The sequence below is a fragment of the Phoca vitulina genome, unplaced genomic scaffold (assembly GCF_004348235.1).
Source record: "Phoca vitulina isolate PV1807 unplaced genomic scaffold, GSC_HSeal_1.0 scaffold96, whole genome shotgun sequence".
Lineage (NCBI taxonomy): Eukaryota > Metazoa > Chordata > Mammalia > Carnivora > Phocidae > Phoca > Phoca vitulina.
The window spans coordinates 1,637,875-1,650,629 of record NW_022589799.1 but is presented as its reverse complement, the minus strand read 5'-3'; the positions used below and the strand labels follow the sequence as shown (position 1 = coordinate 1,650,629).

The window sequence follows — 12,755 nt, the reverse complement described above, 5'->3', positions numbered from 1 at the left end:
TGGGGGTCGAAGGTCCAGTCGTGAGGTGGGATGGGGCCTAACCCTGTTCTCCTTCCTGTCCAGGTCCAACAAAACGCCAGGTGGCAGTAAAATCAACCCGAGGCTTTGCTCTTAAATCAACCCATGGGATTGCCATTAAATCAACCAACATGGCATCCGTGGAAAAGGGGGAGAGTGCACCTGTTCGCAAGAACACACGCCAGTTCTATGATGGGGAAGAGTCTTGCTATATCATTGATGCCAAGCTCGAAGGCAACCTGGGCCGCTACCTCAATGTGAGACCCCTCTCTCTCCCCTCTAGATGCTGGATTATCCCACTGTCCTCAAATGTTTAGTTCTTTTTAACACAACTATATACACCTACCTTTACTTGTTAGAAATTCTTGATCTTTAGGATCTTAAAGAGGTAGCTTTCTTTCAGAACTTCTCTGCTATGATGGGGAGGATCAAATGGCATTTTTTTGTCCAACTCACGCTCACCCCACAAAGCTGGGTGGTTTTCTCGGTTCTTATGGGTCCTGTCCTTAAACCCACAGCATAGCTGCAGCCCCAACTTGTTTGTCCAGAATGTCTTCGTGGACACTCACGATCTTCGCTTCCCCTGGGTGGCCTTCTTTGCCAGCAAGTAAGAAGGGGTCAGGGAGGGGGCTGGTTGGGTAAGAGCCGCAGCCCAGGGTTGAGGAGGGGCAGCCCCCCCACCTGGTGCTCCAGCTCCGCTCGCGCGTGGTGACGTGCTGCCTTCGCCGCCCCCTCCCCTGTCTTCCTGCCCAGGAGGATCCGGGCTGGCACAGAGCTCACGTGGGACTACAACTACGAGGTGGGCAGTGTGGAAGGCAAGGAACTGCTCTGCTGCTGCGGGGCCATCGAGTGCAGAGGGCGTCTTCTTTAGTGGACAGCCTTCTTCTCAACTTTCCGAACCCTTCCTGAACCGTCCTTTCCTCAGGAACTGGGTCTTCCTGACTGTTCAACTCTGACCCCCACGTCTCCCGTCTAGCTCTTCCCCCAGCTCCTGGTAGGTAGAAATGGGAGCTCTGGATCAGGAGATCCCTTCCAATGTGGTGCTAGCAGGCAAGGTCCCTCCTCCACCTCCTGAAGCGCCGGGGGTGGGGGGAGGTCACCGCGCCGACCTGGGCCTGATCTCCCTCAGTCCTCCTGTTACTCCTCCCTCCCAGCCTATGTTTGTTCAAGTGTTCATGCTTCTGACAGACTTCATTCCTGGAATGAGGGCTGTGTATTTACTATCCTTGATTTGTATGGTTTCTTGAATGTCTTTTAACAAGATGTTAAAACGAAGATTGTGATTTGATTTATCTTCCTCAGCCCCCATTCTCCCAGTTCTGGGTCTTTCGGTGACAGAGCTATTTCCGCCCCCAATCCTTCCCAAGGGGCAGCTGTCATTAATCTCATACCTTCTCTACCTTTGCTTTTTCTTATTTGCCATGTAAAATTTTAAAAAGGAAACATTACATAACCATGAGGAAGACTACCTTAGTTTATTTAGTTGATCTCCCTTCTCAGTTCCTACTAGTCTCAGACACTTATTACCATGTTTTACTTAATCTTTAATATATTTTAATTAAAAAAAAAAAACCATTAACAGTACATTTTGGTCTGAAGTGGTCCCTCTGCTGAAATGCCAGGTGCTAGCTGTAATTCTGGCTTTAAAACCAAAACACCAAATGTTTAATAAATAAAAATAAGAACTAATTGCCATTCTATTCCAAACCAGCTAGCCTAGGGGATGAGGCCAGAGGAAGGAGGCAGTAAGATCTTAGACCTGTGATGACAGAGAGCTGGCAGAGAACACGTAGACCATCCAAGCAGTCCCAGTATGGGCCCCCAACACACACACTTTTTTGGCAGAGGTAGGGTAAGGGTCTTATGTACCCTCCTACACTCAATTCATTTGTGTCTCAGGAGGGAAAAAAAGTTAAAGCTCAGCTTTGGTTTCTGGCCCAAGTTAGGGAACCTAGAAAGGTGAGCCTTGGTCCATCTTTGGCAGAATGAGGCCCACAGATGGGACAGTAAGGCACGACCCTGGCTCTGGAGGTCAGGGAGTCTGAAGCAAACAGCTAGGGCCAAATTCTGAAGAATAAGGAATGTGAGTTGTAATTGCCACCCCCAGAGCTGAGGCAGGGCCTCAAAAGCAATAGAAAGGACAACCTAGAAAACAGAGAGGAAAATAAGTCCATCCCCCCCTCTGACAAAGGATATACCAACCTCCCCTCTACCTGGGGATAGGCTGGTTAGTTTGGTTAAAGGCAACTGGGTGACAAGCAGGGGGTTGGGACACAGGAACTCTCTCCTTGCTTTCTGCTTTCTCCCCAGGGCTTAAAGTGGTCCTCTGGGGAGGCCAGCCTAGTTCCTTGGCTTTATGCATTAATCTGAGGGGCAGCAGGGACAATGGTTCAGTCATTCTTACGATGGTTGTTACTGAGGACAGGGTGGCCGTTGGCTAGGGGTCGGCTCTTTGCCCCTCCCCCAGCTACAGCCTCCTCCCCCTCTGAGCTCTCCGTTTCTTCCCGGTCGCTGCGTTCATCTTCTACCAGCTGTGGAGAGGGAAAAGAAGGGTTACGTGCTGTCCTCAAACGCTTACGGAATGCCTCTCTCGGCAGGCTTGTCCTACTGCACCCAGGGCGCCACAGGAGTGTCTTAGGACGCTTGCCGATGGGGCGGGGAGGTTGGGCTGCTTCTAGAGTTGAAGGTAGCAGGGCCTACGGATCATTCACCTTTCCAGTTATGAACTTGTGGGCCATGCGCAGAATGAGGTAGGCCCAGAAGATATGCAGCAGCTGTAGCACCCCCATCATGGAATTGAAGAAGTAGTAGCCGAAGAAGGCAGGATAGAGCTCCAGTGGGTAGACCACAGTGCAGTGCAAGATCCTGCCACGGGAAAGGACAGACGGGCTTGTAAACACACGAAGGAGGGGGTTGGGGTAAGGACAGATAAATGAGGTGGGGAGAGGCAAGACTCCTGATTCCTTGAGGACAGGAGTATAGTCTGGCCTACTCACCAGAAGGGCAGGATGACCAGTCGGGTGATGATGAAGACAATGGCGAAGACGATGAAGATGTTGTTGCAGGTGTTTTTCCATCCCGCATAGTTAAACATCTTGGCTGACTGCACAGATAGCCCCCGTCCATCATCACAGGCTCCTGACTCTCCCACATACATTCATATATACGCTGGCTCTGTGCCCCCACCTCCTTGGTCCCAGGAATGTCAACCCCCACCACCACCACCCCCCAAAATAGGAGAGGGACAGGAGAACCTGCACCGGAGTCTCTAGGTTTGAAGAAATGCCCAGGAAGCCTGACCTCTAGCAGGTAGTCGGAAGAGTCATGCAGAGCCATGATCAGCGTCCCTGCTCGGATGTAATTGGCAAACCAGGAGAAGCTGATGAGGATGATGGTAGCCACGTGGTGGATGATCTGTTCCTTGAAATCCTGCAGAAAAGATGCAGGCTCCAGGGGACTTTTTCCTGTTCCCCAGCCCCCACTCTAATCCTACTTCCTCCCCCTTCCACTTAGTTCCCCTTAACCCACAGCTCCATCCAAATACTCAGAAATCAAAGGGGAAGGCTCTCCGTCCAGGGCTTTGTTTTGGCTTCTAGGCTTAATGGCACAGCTCCCTGACCCACCTTTCGCTTGACATCAGAGGCAATGCTGAAGAGCAGGGACCAGTAGAAAGAAAGTTCAATCATGTAGTACCAATACTGGGAAGGGATGGTGCTCTGTGTGGAAGAAAGGAGAGAAAGGGAAAGGTAAGGTACCCCAAACAACAGGACCCAAGGGTCTCACTGTCCAACCCAGCCCTTCTACCCCGGGGTTGTTTAGCACCATGACTCCAGTGCCTTCTGCCACATGTTCCAGAGACCATCTCTTCATAAGGGTGTACATGTCCTAGTCCTGCCCTACCTTGATCCTCTTAATCACCCCAGATAAGGAGTCAGGACCCCATCTCATACCTGTATGGGATATCCCTCCCAAACCTTCTTCATGTCATAGAACCAGGGTTTCTGCAGAGAGACGGTGAGAGGTTAAGAGAGGAGGGACCCACATTCTATGGCCTCACACCACCTTGACAGAGAACCTACTCCCACCTCCCAGGAACCCCCACTCACGTCCACAATGACGGCCATGCCAGCAATGAAAGCGATCAGGTAAAAGGTGAATCTCCAGCTGGAAGAGGAAGCAGAAAGGGCGAGGAGAGTGGCTGGGAGAGGGGCACAGCCCTCCAACCACTGCCAAGTGCCCCCAGATATCTTCCCTCTCGATATCATTAATCGGGGTGCCTGGGTGGCTCAGTCAAGTGTCTGCCTTCGGCTCAGGTCATGATCCCAGGGTGCTGGGATCGAGCCCCGCATCGGGCTCCCTGCTCCGCAGGAAGCCTGCTTCTCCCTCTCCCACTCCCCCTGCTTGTGTTCCTGCTCTCACTATCTCTCTCTCTGTCAAATAAATAAAATCTAAAAAAAAAAAAAAAAGAATATCATTAATAACCAAATTCACCTCCTCACTTAGGCACAACCTCTCCCTGCATATAGCCATGGCCCACCCCTCGCAGCAAGACATCAGACCTTCCTCTGCCACCCAGCTTCTCTGGCCCCAACCTCCCCTACCTGGCTTCTCGGAACTTCTTGAGGAGACTGGGCCGGTCCTGGTTTCGGCGGCGGCGGAACCAGCGCTCCACCTGGCGGCCAGAGAGCCCACTCTGCCGCGACAAGAGCTCTACCTCTGCCTGGGTGTGGTGAAGAAGCCCATTACGTTCAGCGCCCCCATCCTCCCGCCACCGCCTCCCAGCAAGAGCCTAGGTCAGCACCACTGCCCTCTCATCTCTTCACCCACCAGGGCTGGCCTTGCAACCTGCGCCCTCCCCAGGGCGCACTCAGTGATCCCAGAGCAGGGCCTGCGGCGCACACCTGTTTGGGCTGCTTGCCACTGGTCAGGTAGAAATGCTCCAAGGTGGGGTTGGGTGGTGCCCGCAGCCGAGTTTTCTCCTTTACATTCAGAAGGGCGGCCAGTGGTGTAGCCACATAACTGAGGAAGGGACAGGAGTGAGAAGGGTCTGTCTCTTTAAAGCACCTCAGTCTCTTGGTAGCCCCTAGCTGGCAGGGGAAAGAACTGCAAGCTCAGGCAACTTTATCCTGGGCCTCAGTTTCCCGGCAACCCCCTCTGTGGCCTCCTTGGGCTGCCCAAAGCTGACAAAGCTGCCTGTGTTCACTAGTGACCAGGCGGGGTGGTGAGGGAGAACAAATGACCATTGAAGGAAAGGGCCTGGGGGTGCTGAGCCCTCAGGAAGACAATGCTGCGTTCAGTGGGGGGGCACATAGTAGGCAGGGATCTGGGTGGCCAGAAGAGCAGGGTCCGGGACCAATTAAACAGCAAGAGACAAACTTAAGTGCAAGAAACTGTGGCTGGCGGCCAGGGAAGGCATGGGGGAAGGTTGGTATGCTCACAGCTCAAAGAAATATCGAACGATGAGGAAGAGCAAGGCCAGGGGTAGTGTGATGTAGAGGTCTGAGGCTTTGGCGTAGACACGTCCATCCCGGTCTTCTAGATCAGCCCAAGTTAAGTTCACAGGCAGCCACAGCCGTTCCCACCAGAAGTAGTCATACAAGGTCTGGAGCATCCTGAGTGAGGAGGGGGGAAGGCAGAAGGCATCACAGGGGGCAGCTATGGGGGAAGAGAAAGATGAAAGTTTCCATGGTATAACAAAGGAGCAGGGGACAGAGACTCAAGCCCTGGAGTCTGGTCCTGGCCACATGGCCTTGGACAAACCAGTTTCCTTGTCTGTAATATGGTGGCTTTCCAGTTCTAACATTCACCATTTACAACTGAAGATGATGCTGACGACCCCCAGGAGTCCCAGTTCTCTAGAACTAAGAACCTTGGGGTCTCCCCGTCATTTTGCTACCCCGGCATGGAGGACAGGCAGGATCTGGCCCTAGAAGTTATAACCAACAATCTGAGTAAAGTGGGAGGCACCTTCTCTTCCCCCCACCCCCACTCTCCAGCTAGCCCCTCCATCCCTCAAGCCAACCCACAGCTGGAGGCTTCTGTGCCAAGGAAGCCCAAAAACAGATTGCAGGGCTTAGGCAAACCCTACCTCCTCCTTCCCTACAACCCATCTGGACAGCAGGTCCCTAGGGAAAATTAAGAGGCCAGAGTAAAGCAAAATTATGTCCCTAAAGGATGGCGAGCTCCAGGACAATCAGTAAACATCAAACTATTCCACAGGAGATTAACACCCCATGCCGAGCCATCCAATCCCTGCACATAAGGCAGAAGAACTATCTGAAGCGTCTTTTCAGAAACAAAGTGAAGGCAAGGCTGCAAAGAATTTGGGATTGGGGGCCAGACAATGGAGACAGAAGACCGAGGCATCTGGTGGAACTAGGAGCTATTTCTTAAGGCTCATCCAGAAAATAGTAACTAGTCTGCAGGGGAACACCCATCACAAAGACTCTCAGCTCAGGGAAAAGCTGTTGCTTCCCCAGCCCCCCAGCCCGCCTCCCCCTTTCCTTCCACAGGGAGGTAGTGACCAACCACCGGCCACTTGGATACTGGAATGAGGGAGGGTACAGACCTCCTGAGAGGTGTCCTCTAGAGCCGTTGTCTGTGGCTCCCGAGGGGGGACAGCAGCTGCTGGGAGCTGAGAGCACAGCAGCAAGATGGTCCCACGGAGTCAGTGATGCCAGGACCAACAGAATGCCTGGCAGTCCTGGGACTCGGCAGTGAAGACCAGCGGGACGACAAGGGCAGAAGTTTCTGGGCCCCCAGCCCTCATCCTCTCAGGAGGGCGGGGCGGGGAGCGGGGATGCTGGTATTCAGGCTGACTTAGAACTAAAAGCTGACGCAGAAGGAAGGTGGTGTCCTCCCACCGGGAGGGAAGAGAGTGGGAGACTTGTCCACCGCGCACCACAGAGCGCGGTGCCCCTGGCTGAAGGCTGATCAGATCTGGGCCGAGCGGGGCTGGTGCTCCGCCGGCTCTTCCCCCGGCTCCGCCCACACCCACCACACAAGCACTTGCGAAATCCCTCTCAGAAATCCCTCTCGGCCTGTCACGGGTCAGTATTCCAGCTCGAGGACTTTACCCTCTTGTCCCCACTGCTGGTCACTGCTCTCAGATGAAGTCAGAGGTCAGCACTGACAATCAAGGAGCTTCAGCTCCACCTTCGCCCAGGAACACTCATACACACTCATACACACACACACACACTCTCCAGGCCTCAGCTCCCGAGGGCACTGCCCCTTCCCCTCTACCTTAGCCAGAATAAATATTTAATTAGTTAAAGAGATGGAAGCCTTTGGAACCGAACAAAATTAAACATAATTCTCCACAGTGGAACTTCTCCCACACAACCGTGTGCAAACACACTTTTTTCACAGAGAAAATTGAGTAGAGAAGGAAAAGGCAGAATACCTAGATGTGCTAGCATGCCTCTGGATCCTCCTTCCCACCTTTTTAGCTTAGCGAGATTGGAGGTGGGGGAAAATGACTGACACGTCCCCTGACTTCCATGTCTCTTAGAGCCCACCTTGTCCTCCACTGAGATCTAAAGCCAAAAGTACAGACAGGCCTGGGTATCGGGCCCCATTCCCACCCTGGTCAGTGGAAACTGGCAGGAAGTTTCTCTGTGAGGGACATTTGGAGGATTAAAGATTCAGAGGGCTGGCTGGGGTCCCAGAGGGTGTGAGTGGGGCCCCTCTCCCTGACTCCTGGGGCCCAGGATTGTCTTCTGCCCATCTATACCTACAAAGAAGGTGAGGAGCTGGAGAAGTTAGCAGAAAAAGGGCCAGAGAGTGGTCAAGGGCAAGCACCAGGAGAGTGCAATTATCTCAACCCCAAGACAAGATGACACCTATCTCCTTCCCATCCCAAGCAGGGAGAGCCAGAGAACGTGGTGAAATGCAGATTAATGGGGGCTCTCTCACACCTGGGTAGCAGGCTTTCTGTGACCACAGCCCTCCCTTGCTGCCCAGTACTTCCATTAGCAGAGTAAAGCTACCCCATCCCTGCCCCCTCCCCACCCCCAGAGCCTAGCCCAGCAGGGAGAGGCACCAGATTCAGCAGGGTCAGGGCTTCTGACTCAACATGGGGGGCAGGGTGGGGAGGACAACAGGGGCTCCCGGCAGCCTCGCTTACACACCCGCTCAGAACCAACAGGTCTGCTCCGAGGCAGGGATGCTAGCTTCTTGGCACCAGCGCGCCAAGCCAAGCACGGGATCCCATAAACAAGAGGCTGCGGCAAGAAGACAGGGACCTGGACTCGGTATAGGGAGACAACCCTGCTTTTCTGGCCAGTTGGCCCTCAGGGTAGATATCTGATTGTCTGAGGGAGAAATCACACCTACAGATATTCTCCCACTCACAGAATTTACTCACCGCACACGTGAAGAGACAACAGAGTGTGTGTGTCTGCCTGTCCCTCTCACACAGACACACCTGCCTCAGAGACACAGACGCCACTCTCTGAGGCACAGGCTGCAGAGGGGCCGGCAGAGCAGGGATTTCACGGGCACTGGATTACCAGGAACTTGAAGAGGGCTCTGCCCAGGCCCCAGCCGTTGCCCCATCTCTGACTGACCCCTCCCAAACCCTCAGAGATGGATGTAAAGGGGGCGGAGGGTCCCCATGGGGGCCTGTAAACCCAGAATGCTGAGAGGGCAGAGGTTTGAGTCCATGAGGCAGGGATCTCAAAGACTCAATGTGAAAACAGTCCCGCTGGCTCTCAGAGCTTGAAGAAATAATTGAGCAAAATAGGATCAGCAGAGGAGGAGAGACTGACAAACACAGGGTCCCACAGGCTCCCAGCTGCCACTGAAGCCTGAGGGACTACCAAAAAAGTGGGAGGATTCGAGTAAGTCTTGTTGAAAACTTTCTTTTAGCAACAGCGTGTTAGGAACTCGAAGGCTGCAGCATGGATGAAGCCAACAGGAGGTTTGCCATTGCTCCAGAAGGCAGGGTAGGTCCCCAAATTTAGCTTATCTGGGCCGCCCCACTAGAGGCCCCAACACACCCAAATACTGCATGTGACTAGAGCCTCCAGGAGCAGGGGGAGGCCAGCAGGTTAAAGAGGTGGGGGGGGGGCAGCGCTGAGGAGCACAGTAAAGGACCCGCAGGGTGCCAGGCTCCTGGCCAGTGACAGGGGAGAGAGGAGGCCCTGCCTCCAGGGGGAAAGCTGGCCAGAGGCCCCAGTGAAGGGACTGGGCCTTGGGGTACCAAGGGAGACAAGGAACTCTCTCTCTTTGGAACAGAGAATCTGTGCAGGTCACTTTATGATTCGGGCCAGGCCCAGAGGGACAAGGCTGCAGACAAGTCCTTATCCCTAGGAGCCCATCACAAGTGCAGTCAGCCACCCACATTTGGCCCCGGTCACCTGGACTTTGGTACGGGGCAGCGACCCCCTCCAACACAGATGTGGGAGGGATTGCCTGCTGGAGGCCTTCCCAGATTCGCTTCTCTGTGAAGAGGGGCTCACTCCGTTCCTCAGGATCCTCAAAAGCCCCCTGAGTACTGGGTCTAGCAACTCAGGGAATCAAGCCCAGGTTTTGATGCCGGGAGCCTGGCTTGGGGAGAGAGAGAAACCCCCAAGCTGAGGCCAAATATTAGCGCCACACACCTGCAATTAACCTACTTGCCAGAGAGCCTCCAGGCCGGTAATTAACAAGCCGTGGCCCCGAAAACCAGTTTCACCAGCAGCTTCCCCCTCCCCAGCCCAGCCACACACACCCCATAACGGTATAGGAGCCTTAGCCTTGGGGGGCCGGGGCAGACACTCAGAGCCACTCCTTCCTGTTTCCCGTTAAGCACATGGACGCTCTGACCCCGCTCCCGCAGCGGGCACCGGGGGCCGGTGCGAACAGAAAGCAGCAGGACCCTCCCCGCCCTCCCACTCCAGCCACCGGACCGGTGCAGGCCAGGAGCGACGCCGCGGGCCCGCTGCCAGGCTGGGGCTCTCGCGCAAATGGTCACCAAGCTCTTCTCCCCAACAAAGGGGGCGCCTGTGGCTCGGGCCCTCCCTCCACCCCTACCTGTTGCCAGAAGGGCTTGCCTCTCCCGGCTCGGGGCGGCGCGCCCCACCACGCCGAGGCGCCCGGCCAGCCTGCCCTCGGGCGGCGCTGGGGGCCCGGCCGCTCCCGCGAGGCGCTCCGGCCCGCCCTCCGCCAGGCCCGCCGCCATGAGCGCGCCGGGCACAGGCCCCCGAGCCCGCGGCTGCCGCCCCCCGCCCGGCCGCCCAGAGCCCGCGCCCCGGGCCCTCTGCCCTTGTCGCCCCCTGCTCCCTCCGCAGCGGGGGCCCTCTCGGCGGAGCCGCGGCGGAGCGGCCCCCACTTCGCCCAACTTTTCCGCGGCCGCTCCCCGCCCCACCCCTGCGCGCAGCGCCCGCGGCTCCCAAGCTGGGGTCCCGACTCACTCGGCGGCAGCGGCGTCGCGGAGCTGGCCCGGCCGGGAGCCGCTGCTCCGTCTCTCCTGGCGTCCGCGCTCCGGCCCCCCCTCCGGACTGGCTCGGCTCGCTCCTCTCCTCCCCCTTCCGCCCGCCCGCCCGCTCCCTCCCTCCTTCCTCCTCCGCCCGCCGAGCCCAGCCGAGCCGCGTCCGAGCCCAGCCCGGGAGAGCAAGGCCGCGAGCGGCCCAGGAACCGGGAGACTGGGCGTGGGCCTGCGGCCCGGCGACGGCAGGGCAGAGGAGGGAGGGCCGCGGGGCCCAGGCCTGTGCGCGGGGCGGCCTCGCCCAGCCCCCGCTCGCTGCCGCCGCCCCTTTCCCGGCCCTGGGACCCGCGCCCTCGCGGGCCAGCCCCGCGGCCGCGCCCACTGTAATCTCGGCACCGGGAGAACCCCCCGAGGAGGGAAGGCTGTGTGCGGGCCCGGCGGCCACTCCGGGCTCTCCGTGGCCCTCGGGGACAGACCCGCGAGATGCCCGGGGATCCCGGGCCAGCAGCGGCCGAGCGCCTGCCCCACCCGCCCGCCCCCAACTGCGGTCGGCGACTTCAGCCCTGCTGCGGCCCCCGGTTCCCCCGGCCCGACCGATTGCCACACTTCCCAGCTCTATACCCACTGAGCGGCGGAGGGAGGAGAGCGAGCGCCCCGGCTTCGGGCGAGCGAAGCCTGGGGGAGTCCCTTCCGAGTGCGGTGCGGCCAGGCCGAGCGCCTCTCCGGGCCGGCCCAGGCAGCGGACCCTCGTGATTCCATTGCCCTTCCCTGCGCAGAGCCTGCGGCCCCTGCGAGATCCCCCACTGCATCCCCGCCACAAAACCCACGTTTCCACCCGGGTGTTGTAAAACCTACCCCGCTGTAGTAGATACTCTGAAAGAGCCAACCCCCAACTTTTGTTTTGTAGAATGTATTTGAGTGCCATCTACACTGTTTTTCCCTCTTCTAACTCATATTTCTAAGATGCCTTTCCCTTAGTCTGGTAAAATTGACGTTTCGGGAAGATGCGACATGTTTATCCTAGAAAACTGACCTCGACTCCTAGCATGGACAGAATGTGGCTAGGATGTGTTTGAAGGTTTGTTTAGAAAGAGAGCTAGAGCTTACTCCACGTAGAGGTAAGTTCGTTTTTTACCTCGATGAAATGGTGTTTTTGTCCTGTCACGGTTAGAACCTCTGACAGTAGCTTCTTTCATGGTTTATCTAGTCAAGTTCAGGTGTTTTGATAGCTCTCTTAGGAAGGAGAGTGACCTCCCCACCTATTCCAGTTGAGAGCTTGGCCCTCACCTAAGGCTCTTTCCGGAGAGGTAGAGAAGCAGAAGCCGACTGATTTTCAAGCTATTTGTTCATTTGCTCTCTGCCACAGGACCCTCAGCCCATTCATTCCTACCAGTGGAGAAATGAGAATTATTGGCCCAACCCCTGGCCCATCTCCCCCCAGACCAGCCCCCAGGGGACTCTTCCGCCTCTTTTAGCCTGACCTGCCTGATTTTACAGTTCCCACCAAGCCCTCCAGCCCTGTTTTACTTTGCCCCAGGCTGAATTCCTCCCTGATTAGCACTGCTTACATCTTTTTACCTCTCTGTAACCCTCTCCCTCTGCCTTCCAATCCAAAGTTCCCTCTACCTTTCTTGAGAGTTCTCCCCAGACTCCTCTCTGCTACATACCCACACACCCTTTTCCAGAAGGGTTCAGTGTCTCTACTTCAGGCTCCAGCTAACCTTCGGGTCCCTCTCTAACTCCTCATGCCTCTGTACTATTTGGTTCCTTTCTTTTGGCTTCTGAGCCCTTTTCTCAAGCAGTTTTCCTAGATGCCAGGTTTCTCCAAGGTCCCCGCAAGACTTTTTAAATGATTCCTTAAAGGACTGAAGACCGTTTAACTTTTTTTAAGATAGCAGTGGGCAGGGGAAGTTTGGGGGCAGAAGTTGGATAGCCAAAGCCTGAGAAATAAAGATAAGAGGGTGTACCCCTCCCCCAAGAGACAAAAGAGAAGGTGGATGGAGAAGGGGAAGTGGCCTCAGGCAGCATTAGAATGATGCTACCAGTTCTGTCAACATACTTAGGACAGACGCTTGCACCTGCGGCCACACACCCACTCCCCGCCGCAGCTGGACCAGGAGATTTCGATCGCCACCTTTCTGACCCATCCCCCAGTGCCCCCGGGCAGACACAGCCACGCCCGCAGTGCCCCAAACTGCCTGCCTTGCTGTGACTCACTTCCTCTATATGGGCTGCTGAGGTGGCCTGAGGCAGAGGACACCACCAGGCCTTCAAGCTGGGATTTAAGTATAAGCAGGCTTCGTGGACAGGAAAAGCCATGGACCCC

The 12,755-nt window shown here is 56.2% G+C and overlaps 2 protein-coding genes across 5 annotated transcripts in view; one reads left to right on the top strand and one right to left on the bottom strand.

Annotated features, from left to right (window-relative positions):
- SETDB1 (SET domain bifurcated histone lysine methyltransferase 1) overlaps window positions 1-1,473 on the top strand; it is a 30,783-nt gene extending 29,310 nt beyond the window's left edge. For all 3 annotated transcript variants that reach the window (XM_032397050.1, XM_032397051.1, XM_032397049.1), the window contains exons 20-22: window positions 64-275; window positions 537-625; window positions 772-1,473. In XM_032397050.1, the coding sequence (XP_032252941.1) occupies window positions 64-275; window positions 537-625; window positions 772-889 (419 nt within the window). In that variant the 3' untranslated portion in view covers window positions 890-1,473. The remainder of the gene's footprint in view (window positions 1-63; window positions 276-536; window positions 626-771) is intronic.
- Window positions 1,474-1,565: 92 nt separating this feature from the next.
- Window positions 1,566-10,553, bottom strand: CERS2 (ceramide synthase 2). Of its 2 annotated transcripts, none has more exons than XM_032397052.1 (11): window positions 10,416-10,553; window positions 5,457-5,630; window positions 4,920-5,037; window positions 4,620-4,738; window positions 4,125-4,182; window positions 3,969-4,019; window positions 3,642-3,734; window positions 3,319-3,447; window positions 3,015-3,121; window positions 2,730-2,883; window positions 1,566-2,549 (listed from the first exon to the last, which is right to left on the bottom strand). In XM_032397052.1, exons 2-11 carry the CDS (start codon window positions 5,627-5,629, stop codon window positions 2,409-2,411), a joined length of 1,143 nt encoding a protein of 380 aa, XP_032252943.1. In that variant the 5' UTR covers window position 5,630; window positions 10,416-10,553; the 3' UTR covers window positions 1,566-2,408. The 2 variants fall into 2 exon arrangements, with proteins under 2 accessions (XP_032252943.1, XP_032252944.1); XM_032397053.1 differs by having other exon boundaries at window positions 5,457-5,673; window positions 10,416-10,533.
- Window positions 10,554-12,755: the final 2,202 nt, after the last annotated feature.